General features: G+C 43.0%; 1 protein-coding gene across 3 annotated transcripts in view; it reads left to right on the top strand.

Moving 5' to 3' along the window:
- Nucleotides 1-20,000, top strand: part of exoc6b (exocyst complex component 6B) — an 83,134-nt gene that overhangs the window by 30,259 nt on the left and 32,875 nt on the right. For 2 of the 3 annotated variants that reach the window (XM_061032056.1, XM_061032059.1), the window contains exons 11-18: nucleotides 843-963; nucleotides 1,063-1,134; nucleotides 2,697-2,794; nucleotides 3,743-3,848; nucleotides 4,463-4,572; nucleotides 11,569-11,680; nucleotides 12,224-12,358; nucleotides 12,525-12,713. In XM_061032056.1, coding sequence (XP_060888039.1) covers nucleotides 843-963; nucleotides 1,063-1,134; nucleotides 2,697-2,794; nucleotides 3,743-3,848; nucleotides 4,463-4,572; nucleotides 11,569-11,680; nucleotides 12,224-12,358; nucleotides 12,525-12,713 — 943 coding nt within the window. Of the gene's footprint in view, nucleotides 1-842; nucleotides 964-1,062; nucleotides 1,135-2,696; nucleotides 2,795-3,742; nucleotides 3,849-4,462; nucleotides 4,573-11,568; nucleotides 11,681-12,223; nucleotides 12,359-12,524; nucleotides 12,714-17,094; nucleotides 17,125-20,000 lie in introns of all 3 variants that reach the window. The other variant, XM_061032058.1, reaches the window with a different exon arrangement.

A 20,000-nucleotide genomic window follows, 5' to 3' on the forward strand; every position in this document is an offset into this window, starting at 1 on the left:
CTATCAAATTTTTTTTGCGTCCGATCCCGATCAGTTTTTTAACATTGGGTGGCTTCCAATATTGAGTCAAAGTCTGGTTCTTCTTCTCTTCCCACAGAAGAGTTATAAATAAAATCAATCTCTTATATTTCCCTTCATCCAAACAGTTACATATTCTTCTTAATTTTGCAAAAATACCAAACTATAAAATGAGAAAATATTCTCACATGTCTGTTTCTTTGGTGCAGTTTTGGCCTAAGTCAGTATTTCCCAACCTTTTTTCCATTGGAGCACCCACGTACTAGTATCGAAGAAAAGCTGAGCCGCCACAGACTGGAGCGTAGGAGGATGGAACTGATGGATTTTTGGATAACTAACCAATATTTCAAGGGCAATTTTACCAGGAAAGATGTTTTTGTAGGCGACCACTTAAAGGCACAGTTTGTAAATTCCGCCACCAGGGGGCTCTCAATAACAAAGCAATAAGAAAAGATGACGACGAGGCTTGTGGTGAATCATGGGAGTGATTCACCACCAGCCTGCTACTCCCCCCTCCCCACCCGCAATGAAAACGACCTCCGAGTTGACTGTAGTCGAGACGACGGGGCGAAACCGACCTGAGGGAGAGAATATGTTTACAGACGAGCTAATGTATCAGAGTACAATATACATGACGTTTTCATCAAAGCAGCACAAACAGCAACAGTATGGCAGCTATCAGTGTTCGGTGTTACCACGGCAACGATAAAGAATTTTGGTTTAAAGAATCCTAAATGGTGTTTTAAATGTTCCGGTTCTGTACCAAACTTTTACCCTAACTATTCCAATGTTTCATGAATGTGTGTTTTTGTCGTTTCATCCAGTTTCTTCGTCGTGGAGGATCACGTCCTTCACACCACGCAGGGTTTGGTCAACCGAGCGTACGTGGAGGAGCTCTGGGAGTTGGCGTTGTCCAAAATCATCGCCGCTCTGAGAACGCACTCTGTAAGCGAACACAACCCCATGTACGCACACCACGCACACTTTAGAGACAGACAGAATAATACGAGCTCTCTCACACACTCTGTCTGTCTGTCTCCTCAGTCGTACTGTGACAACCCGGACCTGGTGCTCGATCTGAAGAACCTCATTGTCCTTTTTGCCGACACGCTGCAGGTACGTGTGTCCAGCTCCATCCCTGAAGCCCTTCATAACATCATGCCGCATGAAATTATTATTTTTCTTGTCTTATTGGTGTTTTACGTTCAGATATCTTTGGCATATTCCATGTAAGCTGTGAGCTAGTGGACCCCAGAGGCCCATGAAACTCATTCAAAGCATGTTTTGTACTTCAAAAATGGACGCCAGCCAGTCTCCAAAGAAAGACTTTCTTTCTTGATTCGACCCTTTTAGAAAAAGACGTTTTATCATTTTCTCCCTGTGTATGTATGAACTAACCTGGGTATGGGTGAGTGTGATGGAGGAGGAACATTCAGAGATGAGTGAGAGAGAACGAGGGAGGAGATGGATGGATGGTACCATTCCAAAAAAGTAATTTAGGCAAAGTGATGAGGTGACAGAGAACCGCTGAATTAACTCCTCAGAGGTTTAACTTGAACTTGAACATGAACTTATCAATGGATTGACCAAAATTGTGCACATATAACAGAAACTACAGTCTCAAGAACTTACTAACTTTCTAAACCCTCTTTGGCTGAATCGAATGTGATGTCACATATTCGTTTTCCACTCTGTCTGATTTCATTAACTTTTTAATCTGTAGCCAGTTCCTGTTCCTTTTTTCATGGTTTAATTAACGTTATTACTCTTGATCTACAGGACGTTTCTTATTTTCTTTTTTTTTCTTAAAGCAGGTTTTTTTTTATCCAAACAGGAAGTAATACAAACTTAGCTGAAGACAGTACAAAATATAAAATAAAAGCATAAAATGTTTTTTTTAAAGGCTTTATATGTGATTTTTTTGATCCAGCAGATGTCGCCCTTGAGCACCAGCATGAAACCAAAACAACTCGCGCTGCATTGTTGTGTTAGCATGCTAATGCTAGCGATCTTTATTATGCTCGTGTCTTCACACTGCATGTAAATTTACCTGAAATGAGCGTGATCTAGAAACACAGTTAAGCAGTGAGTACAGTATGTTATTCTTCTTTTCTCTAGTCCCTCAATTAAACAACTTTTATACACGAGGGGAGGAGTCAGCCGGCCGTCCGGGCGATGTAAACAAAGTGAAGATAGGACTCTGAAAACTCTGAAAACATCACAGACAGTGGGACTCGGGTGTTACACCCATTGTAGACAGTCATGACTCACAGAGTTACTTTCAGAGGATAGACTTGATTTCTATTACATTGAAGTGTGATAAAGCATATAAAGACTTTAATGAGCAAAATATATTAATTTTAAACATGTGGTTAAAAATATGATTAATCACGATTAACTATCGACATCTAGCAATGAATCGTAATGTGACAGCCCTATGTATAACACAATGTACTACACATGTAAAGGCTTTCAACAGATGGCCACAGACTCATTTATCTAACCGTCCAATAATTTCAAGTTGAAGACATTTGTTCAGCTGAAAACATCCCGTCTTATAAGTTAAAGAAAAACTTGAGGATTTGTTACAGTCCCAGCAGGAGCAGGTTGCTTGGTCTTTTTTAAAGATGCAGCTAAACATTGACTGGTTCTCTCCTCTTCGGTTTCTCCTCCTGCAGGGTTACGGCTTCCCGGTGTCCCAGCTGTTCGACATGCTGCTGGAGATGAGGGACCAGTACGGAGAAATCCTGCTCAAGAGGTGGAACCTCACCTTCAGGTACTGACCGACCTCGACATCGACCCAACTCTCACCTCTCGGCAGGAACATGAAGCCATTGTAAAAGCGGTCCGTGTGCGTGTTAGGCCGCGTGTTACCGAGTATGTGCTGCACTGACCTTCCACTTTTTTCTTTTTTAGTCAGAAGGTCAGGAGGGCAGATCCAGTTTGTGGGAAACTTCCTCGCCCTGGTTTTGAAGTTTTTTACAACCAGCCAGAGAGAGGAAGTGCGTTAAAACAAGTTTTCCGGGACATTCTTTGCCCTTAAGAATGGGCACTACCCTTACAAGACTGTGTGTGTGTGTGTGTGTGTGTGTGTGTGTGTGTGTGTGTGTGTGTGTGTGTGTGTGTGTGTGTGTGTGTGTGTGTGTGTGTGTGTGTGTGTGTGTGTGTGTGTGTGTGTGTGTGTGTGTGTGTGTGTGTGTGTGTGTGTGTGTGTGTGTGTGTGTGTGTGTGTGTGTGTGTGTGTGTGTTATAGTGTGTGTGTTTGGGCTTTTTACATGCCATTGTTTCACCATCGCCTCCGTCCAATGACACCAGAGGGACTTGCAGCGAGGGCAGACAAACAAACACACGCTCCCTCTCTCTCTCTTTTACACACACACACACACACACGCACACACTCTGGGGAAGCCACAGGAATGTTGTGTTGTATTGTTGGAGAGGGAGCGCTCTCCGGTTCACGGACTCTCCACGGAACGCTGGAACGTCCGAAACCTTTGGAGCGCCAACGAGAAACGGGGTGGTGGTGAAAGAAGGGGGGGGGGGGAGGGGAGGGGAGGGTGGTAAGAAAAACCTCAAGCAATAGAATGACCCCCAGTGGGATGATTGTTTATATATGTTTGTGTGTTTGAGAAAGAGAGGCTACAAGGCTGAAGGAATCTGAGTCATTTCTGTCCACTTTAAAGAAACAAAAAAAACTTACCTGCGAGTCTTCTACCTCCCATAGGCAGGTGTTGGACCAGGACAACTTCAGTCCAATCCCCGTCTCCACGGAGCAGGAGTACAGACACTACACTTCCCAGTTTCCCCTGCAAGACCCTGAACTGGAAAAGGTAAAGAGCGATCAGGACGCTTCAGATTCACAAAGAATGGTTTATAAATGCTGGAAAAACGTGTTCAAAAGTACTGTATGTGGTCGTGTTGTAGTCCAGATCAAGACATAACCGAGACCAGCAAGACTTGGACATTTAGGGATCCAGACCGAGTCAAGACAAAGACGATAAATATCACTGAAAAGTCATCATGTGTGCAGCGGTCACTTAGGGAAGGTTGCAGCCGTAACCCGGGGATAAAAATCAAATTATGAATTAATTGAAGTTATTTGTTCTTTTAGAAAGGGTCCATTTTACTTCTAAGCAAAAAATAATGACGTGGAAAATTAGCCTATCAGTGGTGGTCTTGTCCGGTCTTGATTTCATATCAGGAGTCTGCCCAGTCTGAGACCGAGACAAGACCAAGTAAAAATGCTTTCTATTCCCGAGACCTTCAAGAAGTGGTCTTGAGACTCAAGACTGATTTTGAGTTCTACTACACCAGTGTGTCGCTCATCACAGTTGTTTAGAGATCGTCCTATTGGTTGTCCACGAGGCTGCTTTTCAAAAATGAGAAGTAAACTGTATAACCATCCGTCTTCATTAATGCCCTCTCTTTGCTCCGTTTGCTCCAGCTTCCCTTCCCCAAGAAGCTCCCTTTCTCCGAGTTTGTGCCGAAAGCCTACTGCCTGCTCAAGGAGTTCATCTACGCCTGCCTGAAGTACTCTGAAGACCTGCATCTCAGGTGATTTTCTCTTTGTTTACCGCTACGTCCACGTCCGTCATTTTCCCCTAAACTCACCTGCTGCGCTGTCATTGGCTGAGAGGGAACACACCAGCTTCCCCGCCCAGAAACGTCCCGAGTCAACCAGAACAAACCAGAACAGTAAAATCCAGTCAGAGCACAGGGTCTCTGCAGACACAGTCACCACCACACATGTACGGAGGCCCTGAAGGGACGATGGAGCAGCTTCACTTTAGGAGAAGTCTGTATTTTATTTTTTCAGGAAAAAGCTACGGCCTCTTTCTTTAACTGGGGGGTTTTGCTTCACCAACCTGTCGCTCAATTACAATTTCTCCATCACTTTTATACCATTTAGAACATCTCTTTCCCACTTTTTCTTCCTCACACACATAAACAAACACAAACACACACATACTCACAATCATCGGGGATAAGCGGACTTTTTTCCATCCTAACCAGGAAGCTCTGTCTGATTAGAGTTGGCTCTACATGTGGACACAAATACACAAATACACACTCACCAAAGCTCAGCGATCGGGTCCAGCTTCTGTTCCATGATCTGTCCAAATCAAACAGTAACCATCTGAGTGTGTGTGTGTGTGTGTGTGTGTGTATGTGTGTATATGTGTGTGTGTGTGTTGGTTAAAGATGATGGATGAGTAAACTAAAACAATGCAGCCACTTTTCTACGGATGAGAGGAGCAATCAGAAATCATCTTCTGCCGTCTCAGGAAGATTCAGCAGGCTGGGATGTGGCCAGATACACACACACACACACACACACACACACACACACACTGATCAACATACGAGAAGACGTGGGCTCATAAAGTTGTATATAAACCAACAGGAAACGAGAGCTGCTGCACTTGTGGACTGAGGAAAAAAACGCTGAATAGAACAAGTTGTACTGTAACAAACATAAAGAGAAACACACTTTTGCCTGACGTCTCCCTGCACGTGTTTTTTTTTATTTCTGTATTTTAGTATTAGTGTGTTGACTGGGGGGGGGGGGGCTGGGAACCAATCAGAGAGGTACCATTGAACCGTGACAGGCGGAAATAACAAAGAGACACGAGAAGGTGGAGGAGAGAAATAATTTGTGTGATGAAAGGATATTTAATATTCAGACACGGTCGGATGTAAGCGCTGCTTTACCAGCTTAGTGTAGAAGTCTATAAATGTTCAAACTTAAGATCAACCTTTGGCTCTTTAGAAAAGATAGTTGAGTTAAATTGTCTCATTGACTGATGGCATTGGTCCAAATCATCATAAAGCACAATAATGTATTCCTATTTACCCATTTTTGAGTCTATTAGCTGTTAAGAAATGTACAAGGCTAAGTTTATGATGCTATCTTTCTTTTTATTCAAGATGTCGTGGTAAGTTCACATGAGCATCTGTTAGAGGAAATCGTTGTAAAATCAAGTCTCTTGTTCAGATATTCCCACTAATACACTCTCCTTCGGTCTCCTTCTTTAAAGGATCTCTTTTGAAATCAACCGTCTGAGTCTGAACGAACAAAATGTTCAGACAGATGTTTTTTTTAGTGTGTGTAACACTTCCTCTTTGGTCTCCTTCTGACCAGACAGCACTAATCGCTCTTCTCAATCAGACTAATGACTCTCATTATTTGACCTGGCCTGATTTTTTTTTTACGGTCCTGCACACACCCTGCTATCTGGTTACCGCGGCGGCAGGCCTTCCTGTCCCGCTTCAAACACACACACACAGATGCACCGGGTCCGGAAGCAGACCTGATGATGAAGCGGGGATTGTGGTCATTGATCCTTCTGACCTCTGACCGTAACCTCTGTTTGTAATTCTGATTTGGGCGGAAAGAGAGCATGCTTGTGTGTTTGCTTCAACTTCAACTTTATGTGATGTGCCTTACCTTTTTCAGCTCCTCGTATGCAGTTTTGACTTTGTACAAATAGTTGTCTGTTAGTGAGATTTTGTGTTTTTAGCAATGCTAGCATCTTGGCTCTGGGGAGGGAAATGTCTGCCTGGTGGTCCATTGATCGGCCACGTTGGTCCCAACCAAATTATCTCAAGTAATCTTTTGATTCCTTTAAAATTTGTTAAGAAAATCCATTGTTCCAAGAAAGCTAACCTTGATTACCTTGGGGATACCAAGACTTTACCTTTAGGGCAACTGTGGGGTTCCCATTTGGTAAAGGTTTATTTTTGGGCTTTTTTATGCCTTTTATTTAGACAGGACAGTGGATAAAGTGGGGAAGGAGTCAGATTTGAACCTTGGCCACCCGCTTGGAGGACTGTAGCCCCACATTTGGTTACTTTATTTGAAATGTCTGGATAACTTTAGGTGGGAATGCCATTTAAAATAAAAACATGACCATTAACCTTTTGGGTAATCAAGGCAAACAAGATTCATCCACCCGTCCTTCCAAAGAAGTTTTGTCTTGGTCCATCTATGTTTTTGAAGTTGGCTTTTGCGTCCAGAGTTCCCCTCCTTTATTCATTAGATTGATTATTTGCCTAAGTGCAACAATACCTGATTAACACAATCATTTTTAGGCAATGTTTCTGGAAGGTTTTTCAACATATTGCATACTTTTAGTTTGACAGGACTGCCTCAGTTTTTCAAACATTCTCGGGTTAAAAAGTTCACTCTTGTCTTAGAAGGATCTTAAGCAAAGCTACATTGTATGTCTCAGTGTTTAAGAGTATTTTAAAGGTACTAGATATGCTTAGAATTATTGAAGCAGTTATCCTCAGGAAGCTTGGATGGACTAAGTCGTCCCCAACAAAACCTTCATCAGGTCATACTTTGAATGGTCTAAACTTTGGCAGCCTGAGATGCCAGTTACTTAGCTAGCATGGCCCAAGACGCAGAGATGTTACTTTAGATTTTAAAAAGACCTGAAGCATGTTAGTTTGACCTTGGCTGCTTCAACGAATAGTGTTTAACAGAAGCAGGAGATGAAGTGATGTTGGCATTAACGCTTGAAGGAAAGCCTTGAAATCAACCTGTCCTCCAGATGTAGAAGCAACTGGATTCATAGCCTGAAGTTGGCTGGTTTGATATCTTTACAAGGGAAAAACACGGGAAAAATCTGCCTCTGGATCTGCCATAAAGATGCCCTTGAGCCACACTCTACTCGACCCCAAAGTTGGGTTCAGGGTTAGAGGATTGTGGGTGTGAATGTGTTGAACTGCGAATATGAAACAAGGTGTTGGTGAGAAAAGGCATACAGGCTCCGTCAGCCTGTTTGAGGAAGGGACTGGAAAGAAACAGAGACAAGTATGGATGAAAGAGACAACTCCTCTTGGCCACGATTTCTACACGATCAAAATGAATCGGGCAATTCAAAATCAAATGGTATAGCGTGCCGTTCAATCAGAAACACCAGAAGAGATCCAGCCACTGTGGACCTTGTGCCAAGTGCTTTAAGGCATGTCTAATGAAGGCTGAGTCCAAAGTTCCTGCATGTACCACAGCTCCGTTTTAAGCTAATCACAGAAATATGACCATACAAGCATGAGCACATCCTTTTGTTTGACAAAGGTATCGATTGGGCCGAAGCCTCAACTTGTACTTGAGGTATCGTACTGCATTTTCCAAAGACTGTCATCATGGATTTTGCTGGGAGTCACCCTGATTTAGCTTTGTCACTTTTAGCCTATTGTAATGTAATGACATCCATACCTTGTTGAATAAGCTGTTAGCTATGATTATGTAACACTGCACCATGTTTGAGTCATTCGAATAGAACTAGCACAGTTCGCTTTCAGCAAATGCTAATTAGATAGATTGATGGATGGATGGATTGTAAGTTGGATGGACTGATGGATGGATTGTTGGTTAGATGGATGGATGGGTGGATCAATAGTTGGATGGATGGATTGATGCTTGGATGGATGGTTGGATGGATGGTAAAATCGATTGATTGTAAGATGGATGGATGGATGAATGTATAGATGGATGGATTGATGGATGGATGGTTAGATGGATGGTGAGATGGATGGATGGTTAGATGGATGGATTGATGGATGGATGGATGTATAAATGGATGGACGGTTAGATGATGGATTGATTGTAAATGGATTGATTGTAAGATGGATGGATGGATGGATTGATGGTTGGATGGTTAGATGGATGGATGTATAGATGGATGGATGGTTAGATGGATGTATAAATGGATGGATGGTTAGATAATGGATTGATTGTAAGATGGATGGATGGATGGATGGATGGATTGATGGATCGATGGTTGGATGGATGTATAGATGGATGGATGGTTAGATACATAAAGCATCCAGTAGCAGCTTACAAGCCACTCATGACATTTTACATTTGTTACATCTAACAACACCCGCTGTCCCCCCTCCAGTATGAATTTTGTAGTTCTGAGCTTTGCTCGACCCGGTTCCAGTTCATATCAAGTTCTACATACACAACCCTATCATTTAGTGCTACTGCACTGAACCCACTCTCCCTCTCTCTCTCTTTCATCATGTTTCAGACACGTCCGTTTATTTCAGTCAGCGGGCGGTTGGGGAGTCGAACCGCAGTGATATTTAGTGTCAGAAGTGCTGTTTCCCTGACAAATGATGTAGAAAGTCGTGCTAAGGAGCCATTTGAGGGTGAAAGAAAAATATGAGAGGAACTCTATTTGCATGCCATTGTTCAAAAAAATATCTGACAGAGCAATGGGCGCACACAAACAAAGCAATAACCCACTTACATCGACTACACAGAACAGAGTGTACTTGGCGGATTCATTGATGACAAAAGTTGATTTGTGTTGCATCGCTGCTTCGCTCTCACATCAGGACGTAGTGTGTTTGCTCCTCACAGTTTCCTCTGTTCAGTATGTTCTTTTTTTCTTTGCTGTCACTGTTGCTCTCTGTGGGTATTCTTTTGGAAATGTCTCCGCATGAATCCATCCATTACTCACCGAAGCTGTAAACACGGCTGCACTTTAAGGCACTTGGCCTCCTTCTGACAGCGTCGACCGCCGCGCATTTATTGTGACTGATGGCGGCGAAAATATCATGAAATCCTATCTGAATTCTGCGGCGTGTCTATATTTGTGTAAGTGTGCGTGTGCCCGCTGCGTTCACAAGCATACATCGACTTGTTGCCGCTCTCAAAACACACGCACATCACTTTTTTTTGTCCACTCTGCAATTCTGCCGCTCCAGGAATTTCATCCCCCTTTGCTCCCAAATTGTCGGAACGTTTTTAGGATTCCTCTGCACTTTTTTTTTTTGGAAACAGTTTGAAATTCCAGCTCTCGCTCTCCTTTAAGCGACACAGTGTGTGTGTGTTTGTGTATGTGCACTTAGGTTGAATTCCAGTCACAGATAATTTGCTGATTTGGTTGGAATGTGTTTGTTACCCACAGCACGCTGGAATCAAACACAGCAGAACACAGATTCTTCTTCATCGTCCCGCAGAGAGAGAGAAAGTGAGATCGCTTTTGTTTCTGCTGATTATTATCTCTGCTCTGTTTGACCTCTCCTGACTCTCTAGTCTGTGAGTTTGTGTGTCTCTTTTGGAGAAATATTAACCTGGCTGTTTGCTGTATCATGGTTTTTATACCTGTTCCATTCCAAACACTTGATCGTCAAAAGTCGAGACACCCTGTGACCCACTGTGAAATGGTTTGGGCCAAAATTAAACAATAAATGCACAAATTCCTTCAAAAAGTGGTCTTAAGACCAAGACAGATCTTGAGTACTACAACACTATTGTATGGTTATGCAATCTTTCAAATATATTCAAAAGACAAATTTGCAACCCACCTTTGCTACATATTTATCTGTGAGAAACGCTGATCGATGTAGAATGCATCTTGCCTGGTTTGTGTCTGTGATTCTACATCTCTGTGTCCACATTGGTCCCTCTCCTGTTTGCAGATTCTATTTCACTCATATTAGACGTTAAACACACTCTCATGGAGGCCTTCAACTTCATGATTTATTATTAAATGCGAACACAATGCATACCACCATGACATCAGACTCCTAAAATGTGCAGAAAGTCTGTTGGCTTTCCCCCCCCCAAACATGGCCCACATTTCAAACACAATAACACGTCAGACGTTCTGTAAGTGGGTCCGATTAGCGCCGTCGAAAACATTTTGTTTTTACTGTAAATTTGAGCTCATTTCAGACCGAACAGCCGGCTGGCTCTCTGTGCGTAAAGTTGGCTGAGTTGAGGTGGGTAATTTTATGACTTATTGAAAGTCTGCTGAGGCTCGAGGTTGGATCCATGTTTATAATTTTAAGTCTTTTATCAGGACGGATTAGAAAAAGAAAAACTGTGTTCCATGTGATGTAAAGATTATATGTTTTTTTTTTTGTGATCAAATATTTATTGGTTATTTTTCAGGCACAGCAGCAATAAAATTACAAAATTTCGACAAAGCAGAACAAGGCACACATTGTGATACCACAGTACCCCTCCACCCATCCCCCGCCCCTCCCCCGCAGTGTACGCCGGACAAAGACAAAGAGAAGGCAAGGACATAAAAAGAGAGATAGATAAAATGATAACGATAATAATCAGAACACAATAAATAAAAAAACATTGAAAGGCTAGATTTCCCAACCCCATTACACCTCCCCCAACCCCCCTCCCCACCCCCACCCCCCCCATTACAGTCAGGACGAAGTAGACATTGTACTCCAAAACTTTTTCTGCTATTATCAATGAGGTTTAAAAAATAGTGGAATTCCCCCCTAAATGACTTTTATCAGGAAAATTAAAGCTGTGTCGGACTCCTAATGAGCCCGACAGCTCAGACGTGCTCATGCGCTCATTTGAATTGGCTGACATTTCCAGTTTTTCCCCAAACGGAGAGATTCGCAGACGGGACAATTTAACTTAAACTGTTTGTTCTGGCCTTCAGACGCAGACGCTGCGTGTCTGCGAGAAGTGGAAGTAATCACTTTAGCACTACCTGCTTATTCTATGCCATATACTCTCAGTTTATTCATGTGATGTGTCCGTTTGTGTGTCCTCAGCTCCACCGAGGTCGACGACATGATCCGCAAGTCCACCAATCTGTTGTTGACCAGAACTCTCAGCAACTGTCTCCAGTACGCCATCAAGAAGAAGAACGTCGGGCTTGCTGAGGTGCTATATGCGTGCGTGCTTGTGTGTGTGTAGATAAAACAACCTCCTGTTATAATCTTTCCGAGGGATCGAGTTAGCGAGTGTAACTCCATTGTTCAGTTTCGGTGGTTTCTCAACGTTTCCAGCTCAAGTTTCTCCGGACAGAAAAAAAAAAACGACTTTTCCTCTTCTCAATCTTTTGTTTTGTTGTCGCATCCGTGCAGAACTGTCATAACCATGTGTGTGATTATTTAATTTCCACTTCCTGTGCTGTTTTGTTTTCACAACCCAAACACCATTAAGACCAAACAAGCGAACAGGAAGCAACCAAAAAAAAAAAAAAAAAGTCGAGTGTGTTGTGGAAACATAAACATGCCGACTTTCTTTTTCAAACAATCGCTGTAAGAAGTCTGAATCCAAAATGTGGATACGTTTCCAAATATGGTCTGTTAACACAAAAACACAAATATCTGTGAGTAGAGAGAATATAGTGACAGTAGCTCAAAATAAATCAAACTAAATGAACGTCCCTTTTCATTATTGTGTCCTCTGTTTGGATCCCAGCTGGTGCAGGTGATCATTAACACCACCCACCTGGAGCAGAGCTGCCACTTCCTGGAGGAGTTCATATCAAACATCACAAACGTCCCGCCTGACACGGCGAACGCCACCAAGCTGTACGGCACCTCCACCTTCAAGGTACACCCAGGAACCTTTAACTACCCTGTTTTACTTTTTCTTTTTGATTTCTCTGCTTTTGTCCTTTTTATGTAACGTTGACAAATTAAAGTAAATCCAGAGAATATGACAGATCTAAATCAGCGGTTACTACTGAGTACATGTTTCACGCTTGGTCTTCTTGCAGGACGCTCGTCATGCAGCCGAGGCGGAGATCTACACCAGCCTGAACGCAAAGATCGACCAGTTCCTGCAGCTGGCTGATTACGACTGGATGGCCCCCGTGCCGGGAGGCGGGACCCAGGACGCCAGCGACTACCTGATCGACCTGATCGCTTTCCTGAGGAGCACCTTCAGTGTCTTCACCAACCTGCCCGTAAGTACACACTCCTATAAACGCAAAGGTGCACTCGATAATTTTCTAAATTGAAAGTGACACAAATATCGATACGTTATACTTGAAATGTTGATAAATGTAAAAAAAATCCACATTTACTGGTATTTAAATCTGCACATTCACATGGTTACTTTGCAGCAGTATGTGTGTTTTTATACATACCTGGTCTATATGTGTGTGTGTGTGTGTGTGTGTGTGTTATATAAGCCCCCTCCCCCGTCTCTGTGCATGTTAGCCTGAGACATCACAGGGCCGGACAATCTGCTTTAGTCGGTTCGAGTTTGGGCTTGTTACGGGTTAGATCGTTAACATGGGGCCCGTTAAGCTCATTAAAGGGTGAGCCGGTCAGGTCGGCGGCACCCGATTATACAGCGGCTCAGGCTATTGACTCCACAGCCCGACTCTCTAACCACATTATACTCCTGCACGCCGGACTGTACCGAGTCTGTTTCACAGTGTAGACATTAAGAAATACATTTTTTTTCCACGTGACGCTGTCAGGGGAAAAAAAACACACATCTGTCTGGCTGAGCATTAGCATTAGCATGTTCAGTATTCTAAGTCGTCAGTTGTTTAAAGTGAAGTAATTAGGGTGCGTTAGCTCACTTTACTAATACTCAGGATTATACAACTTTGATACAGGAGCCTTTATAAACTCAATCGTCCATCTTTCTCAATATTTCATTCATTTAAACATTTATTTTCTGATAATTTCCCTTATGAAAAAGCCAGTTAGCTTGTAAAAGAATACATTATTTTATATTTTAAAGATAACGTCTATTTGTTCGCTTTTTTGGTGAGAAAAAAATAGTTTTTTTTTTTGCTTAAAAAATATATGGAGCAGAAAAATGGTCGAGTCTGAGGTCGCTCTAAAATATGAAGTCTTGTGGACTTGGTGCGTTTCAGGGGTGAAGTTGTAATTTTAGCATTTTTCATTTGGTTTGATTTGCTTTCAAACTTCACTTTGTCAAACACACCAGAAGTCTGTAAAATGTTGTGGACTGGCACCATTAGATGGGGCTGTAGCTCCGGTCAGTGGCTGCTGCCATCCAGCTTTATGCTGCACTATGATCCAAAGGTAGACATCGGGACAGTGGTAGAGCAGCGCGGCTCAGTTTGTCAGTATTTTGATCTATATCTGCTGTGTCAGGTTAAACTGGCATGTCGACCACACTTAGCTCAGGCATTTGGAAGTTAACAAGTAAGGAGGACTGAAGGCTGGTGTCTTTAGCAATGCTAACGTTAGCCACGCTCTGCAAAGCTATTTGACATTGTTTACAGACGGCCAAATTCAACCCACAATGCACTGGTCCAGAATGCGTTCTCACCTACGGCGCACCGTACTCTGGAAGCCAACAAAGACCCCTGTTTTTAAACTGACCAGACTTTTGTTCTGTGGTCCGCACCAGAGTTCGTTTTAGCATTCACACCATAAAAAAAAAAAAAAAACTATCCGACAAAGTGCACCAGAGTTTGTTTCAAACGGACCAAACGGCTCAGGTGTGATTGCACCCTTAGGTCCTTGGTATTTCTTCTCCATACTGTTTGTTTGATTTGATCGTATTTTTAAACTAAAACCAGTGTCCGTTATTGATTAGAGACACTAAACATAGATAATAAAAACGTACACCTTCAATTCTTTCCTTACGATTTTATGTACACTGTAAAAAACACCCATGATCCCTGTTCCCATTACTTCATAAAATGGGATTAAACACAAGGACACACAGACACACACACACACACACTAGTGAGCTGTAAGATTATTTGGCCCGCAGATTTGTCCAAAGCGGGTCACAAGGGCAGAAGGCCACACACACAAGGTGGTCGAGCTAAGTGTTTTCCAGCACTTCTAAGCAGCTTTTCTTTCACCCTCACGAGCCCCGGACATGACCCCGTCACACACACTTTAACACACTCCCACACACACACACACACAGGCAGAGCGGGGCCTCCTAAGTAGATCAGATGTTATGGATCTAAAAAGCTGGGTGGTATGACCCTCTAAAGAAAGAGGTGATCATGTTAAAGAGTAGAAAAACACACAACAGTGAATGAGATACTTTTGATGGGAGTCAATAGAAGCAAGAATACAAGATTACTGATTCTGTTAGCACTGCTGCTACCACTCCTAGTCCTACTGCAAGTCCTACTGCTAGTCCTACTGCTAGTCCTACTGCAAGTCCTACTGCAAGTCCTACTGCTAGTCCTACTGCTAGTCCTACTGCAAGTCCTTCAGCTAGTCCTACTCCTAGTCCTACTGCAAGTCCTACTGCAAGTCCTACTGCCAGTCCTACTGCTAGTCCTACTGCAAGTCCTACTGCAAGTCCTACTGCTAGTCCTACTGCTAGTCCTTCAGCTAGTCCTACTGCAAGTCCTACTGCAAGTCCTACTGCAAGTCCTACTGCAAGTCCTTCTGCTAGTCCTGCTGCTAGTCCTATTTCCAGTCCTACTGCTAGTCCTACTGCTAGTCCTATTTCCAGTCCTACTGCTAGTCCTACTGCTAGTCCTACTGCTAGTCCTATTTCCAGTCCTACTGCAAGTCCTACTGCTAGTCCTACTGTGAGTCCTACTGCCAGTCCTACTGCTAGTCCTTCTGCTAGTCCTACTCCTAGTCCTACTGCTAGTCCTACTGCTAGTCCTGCTGCTATTCCTACTGCTAGTCCTACTGCTAGTCCTACTGCTAGTCCTTCTGCTAGTCCTACTCCTAGTCCTACTGCTAGTCCTGCTGCTATTCCTACTGCTAGTCCTACTGCTAGTCCTTCTGCTAGTCCTACTCCTAGTCCTACTGCTAGTCCTACTGCTAGTCCTGCTGCTATTCCTACTGCTAGTCCTACTGCTAATCCTACTGCTAGTCTTACTGCTAGTCCCACTGTAAATCCTACTGCTAGTCCTTCTGCTAGTCCTACTGCTAGTCCTACTGCTAGTCCTTCTGCTAGTCCTACTGCTAGTCCTACTGCTAGTCCTTCTGCTAGTCCCACTGCAAGTCCTTCTGCTAGTCCTACTGCTAGTCCTTGTGCTAGTCCTACTGCTAGTCACAAGGGGAGGAGCCGGCCATCCTGCCCATGTAGACCACAACGCAGCCAGCAGGACTTGAGCTTCTGTTTCATTGATTGACAGTCATGACTCAGAGAGATATTTACACAGGATAACTTCCTGCTTCATTTATGTGTAAAATGTTGCACATTCTTCCTTTAAGGGCTTATTGGATTCCAAGTAGAGCAATAACAATCATAAAAAATGAACCACAATAACTTCTGATTCTGCCTCAGCTAATCCTACTGCTATTATTTCCACCTATCAATAGAGACAAAATGTGCGGTACTTTGTGATGACTGCATTTATCCCCTGAGACGTTAACGGCTTAAGGTTAGAGTTAAATGAATACAATATGTTTCAATACAACTCCAGTAAAAGAGAATAGATCAAATCTGGGGATGCCTGAGGAAACACAAAGGCAGGGCGAGTTCAGAAAAGATTCAAGCTCCAAAACAGTCATTGGACAGGCGTCAAGAATCCAAGAATAAGTGATTGTTTTGTATTTTTACGACTGTAAAAATCCGGGATGTTATGCAAGTAACAGTAAGCGCTCTGAAAGCCTACATACACACACACGCTCGGTTAAATGAAGGCTCACCGTGACACAGCAGCATTCTTGCACCAGGCCGGCGTACTGTCTGTCTGTCTGTGTGTGTGTGTGTGTGTGTGTGTGTGTGTGTGTGTGTGTGTTTGTGCTTATGTGGTTGTTTTAACAGCTCTCAATGTTACTAGTTGGAAGCAGACGTGCACTAAGAAAGCTCAGCTGGCTCAAGTTTCTTCAACAACTTTGGACACACACGCTCATCGTCCTAGAGAGGAAAGTGTTACTTTATCCAAGGGCTAATAATACCACTTAGAGTTTAGTGTTAGCTAAATACTCATAATCAAATTGAGCTCACATTTTAAAGATGGATCAGGGAAGGCTTGAGAAGGCCTCAGGAGTGAAAATAATCACCTCAATTTTGGACCTCGCTCTGGCCATGGTTCGCCAATTTTATGCCCCATAAGCTCCTTGATCGGTTTTCTGCCGTGCTTCGAGGAGCTTTGGCGGCAGCTTCCCCCCCTTCTGTGAGTCCAGGACTTACTCGGTTCTCCATGGAGCTTCAGCACATTGCTACAAACCGCCAGATAAAGCCAGATCAGCCTCATCCAAAAGAGCCTACGTGCAATAAATACTCTACACAGAGGTGGAAAAAAAAAAACTTCCATGAGGCCATTAAAACTCCTTCACTCTCTTTTTTTATGTCTTCCATTAATAACACGGACGTTTTTGAATGCCTCGCCATTCGCTAAGTTTCACGGTTTATGTTTTTCACCATAGGGAACGCCAATAGAACATGCCACCTTACCGGTGAGTATTTGGGTTGTTGTTGTAACAGAGTGCTGTTTACCAATCCCCGACTGACCCCGTTAACCCAACAATTTTGAGCCCTAATACCCTACCCAAGACTTTACCAACCAGCATGCGAGATGGAAAAAAGAGTGATGCACGTTTGCCTGAATCTGTGTTCATGTGCCCGAACCTTTATCCCAACCAGGGAGGGAATTAGTAACCAGACATCTTCGACTGTATACCAGTTTTGTTTTTGGGTAAAGACCATAAACCAGGGGTTCCCCACCTTTTTCTTGCAGCCCACCTACTTGTGTCTGAAAAAGCAGAGCCCCTCCCCCATTCAGTAAGTGAGTACTTCCCCAGAGAGCGCCAACCTTACTTCGCCCAATTGTCCAAATATGGTCACTTCCAGCTTTGTCAAAATGGTGACTGCCAAAATGCCAAATTCCAAGCTACATTGGCTTTTGAACCCCCCAATGGATGATGGGATGGTGGCTACTTTCACTTGAAATATACAGTCCATCCATGGTTTCAGCAAATGGACCAAAAGAAACAGTCGATTTATCGAGCGGCCCGGGTTCAAGGCCGATCTGCGGCTCCTTTCCCGCATGTAATTCCTCGCTCTCTCCCCCCAATTTCCTGCTCAATCCAATGTTCTGTCTAATTTAGATGTAAAAGTCCATATTTAAAAAAATAGTTTCTACTGCAACACCTGTTGGTTTGACCTGATAACTGCTCTCATATCTGGCAAACCGAGGGGCGTCCAAAACGGCCGTGTGCGGGGGTCGCCTTAAAACCGCTTTACCTTCTCTGGTCCAAACAAATCCAGAGCATTCAGGACCAGAATCTAAAGTTAGAAGGAGGACATACTGGCTGCTGCATTGTTGTCAGAGAAGCCAGCACTTCAACATGTTTCCTTAATGATCAGATAGTAAGATACCTTTATCATTTCATTCTTTAGATATCTTACAGATTGCTCCTTTAAAATCCAACAATGAAGGATGAAAAAATAATATAAAAACGTATTTACCACTTGTTACTCCAGACAAAAAAAGAATTTCCAGCCCTGGTATCTGTCTGACCGAATGTGGTTTTCAGTCCTTGAAAAAGGCAGAGTGCGTTGGCTCCGTGTGTGTGTGTGTGTCAAGGTTATATTCTAAGAGAAACACTCACAAAAAAATGCCTCTGAAACTCGAAGACCAGACTTCATTTTTGCGGTGTTTCTTGAGTGACATGAACAAATACCTGCCATAAAGCAGCAATCTGTGATCGTTCCACAAGACTTAACCTGAACCCCGCTCCTTTTACGGTGATTTGGAGGTTGATTATGTGAATTTAAACGTCTCAAACGCTGAAGCAGAATCCCCATTTTTAGAAGCTTTCCAGCAGAATAAACACCTCAAACCCTTCAGATTCACTCTTCAAACACTCCCACTCATATATATATATTTTTTTATCACAGATGCAGCAGTAAGCTCCGTCATGTCGCACATCAGTATCATATATTTTTTTGCCGTGATCCCACCTCTTGACTTTTGGCTGCCCTAACCGGCCGTTCCTTTTGACGGACAGGTTTCTGGATGCACGTGGAGCATTTTATACACCGTGGCGAATCCTTTCCAGGAGTCTCGAATCAGTGCGTTTGTGGCGTTTTGCGAGGCAGTGACTTACTGTGCTGCTGTGTTTTCTAACTCAAGGCTGCTTCTGGCATCACGAGACACACGCTGAAGTCACATGGGACTGCTTCATAACAAAACGGAGTCCAAAATGGGAGTCTGCTAGAGATGCACACAAATCTGTTTTGTTTTTTTTTCACACTGAACGATTTCACATGCGAGGTTCTGGTTGTTCGAATAAATTTTGTCGACAGTCTCTTGAGTCGTTTTATTTGACTTTCTTGATTAATCTCAAGCACAAATGTGATCTAAGAATCCCCAAAATGTGGAAACATACCCCCACAAGAAATGCTAAAACCAATCATCCGTTGTGTTTATTGGACGTGTATTGAGTACCTGAGGCTGCCTCGGTCAGATCACCACAGCAACAAAATAACTTGTCATCGTCGATGGTGAAAGCTTGTACGGCTAACCGGACGGGACTGCCGGAGGATCGTGTGTTTGACCACACACAGACGGATGAATTTACCCTGGAATACAGTGTGTTTCTTAAATGAGACCACATCCCCTTTTTTTTGACCACAAACACACATTTTTTTCTTGTTGTTTTAAGTGAGCTGGATTTGATTGGTAACAGGATTGTCAGGATCGCTTGGAAGCTCCAGTGAATGTCTTCTGAAGAGTTGGATTTAAAAGTTTCACCAATCATTCATAATGCAGTACCTCGAAAGTCCTCAGAGCGTTTTAGAGTCCCTTTTCTTATGGTCTAGGCTTTAACTGACAACTTCAGATTTAAAAGTCCTGCACACTATTAGAGCCCGACCGATTTATCGCCCAGCCGATAATATCAGCCGATATTATCATATCCAGTGACCATCGGTATCGGCTCATTTTATCGCCGATATAACTGCATCAGAGGGATCAACGCTTAACCCTCATGCATCACTATGGACATTTTTGTCCATTTGGTCAAATGTTTCCTCTTCATCTGGCCATCATTTTGTCTCTGTTAGTGCATATGGCACCATCTTTTGTAAGAAAGTCTCTCTCTTGACACATTTTGGAATGCACATTTTAATTTTTTAAATAGATCAATAGAACACTGTGAAACAAATTTACTACCCTCTTAAGTCCCTAAGGACAAAAAATGTCCACTTAAAAAAAAACTGCTATTAAAAATAGAACAGATTCATTTCTTTCTACTTTTTTCTGCATACATCTCTTAAACAACTCAAGCCCTGCTCAAAACTATCAAATATTGAATAATTATCAGGAATT

The sequence above is a fragment of the Labrus mixtus genome, chromosome 23, assembly GCF_963584025.1.
Source record: "Labrus mixtus chromosome 23, fLabMix1.1, whole genome shotgun sequence".
Taxonomy (NCBI): domain Eukaryota; kingdom Metazoa; phylum Chordata; class Actinopteri; order Labriformes; family Labridae; genus Labrus; species Labrus mixtus.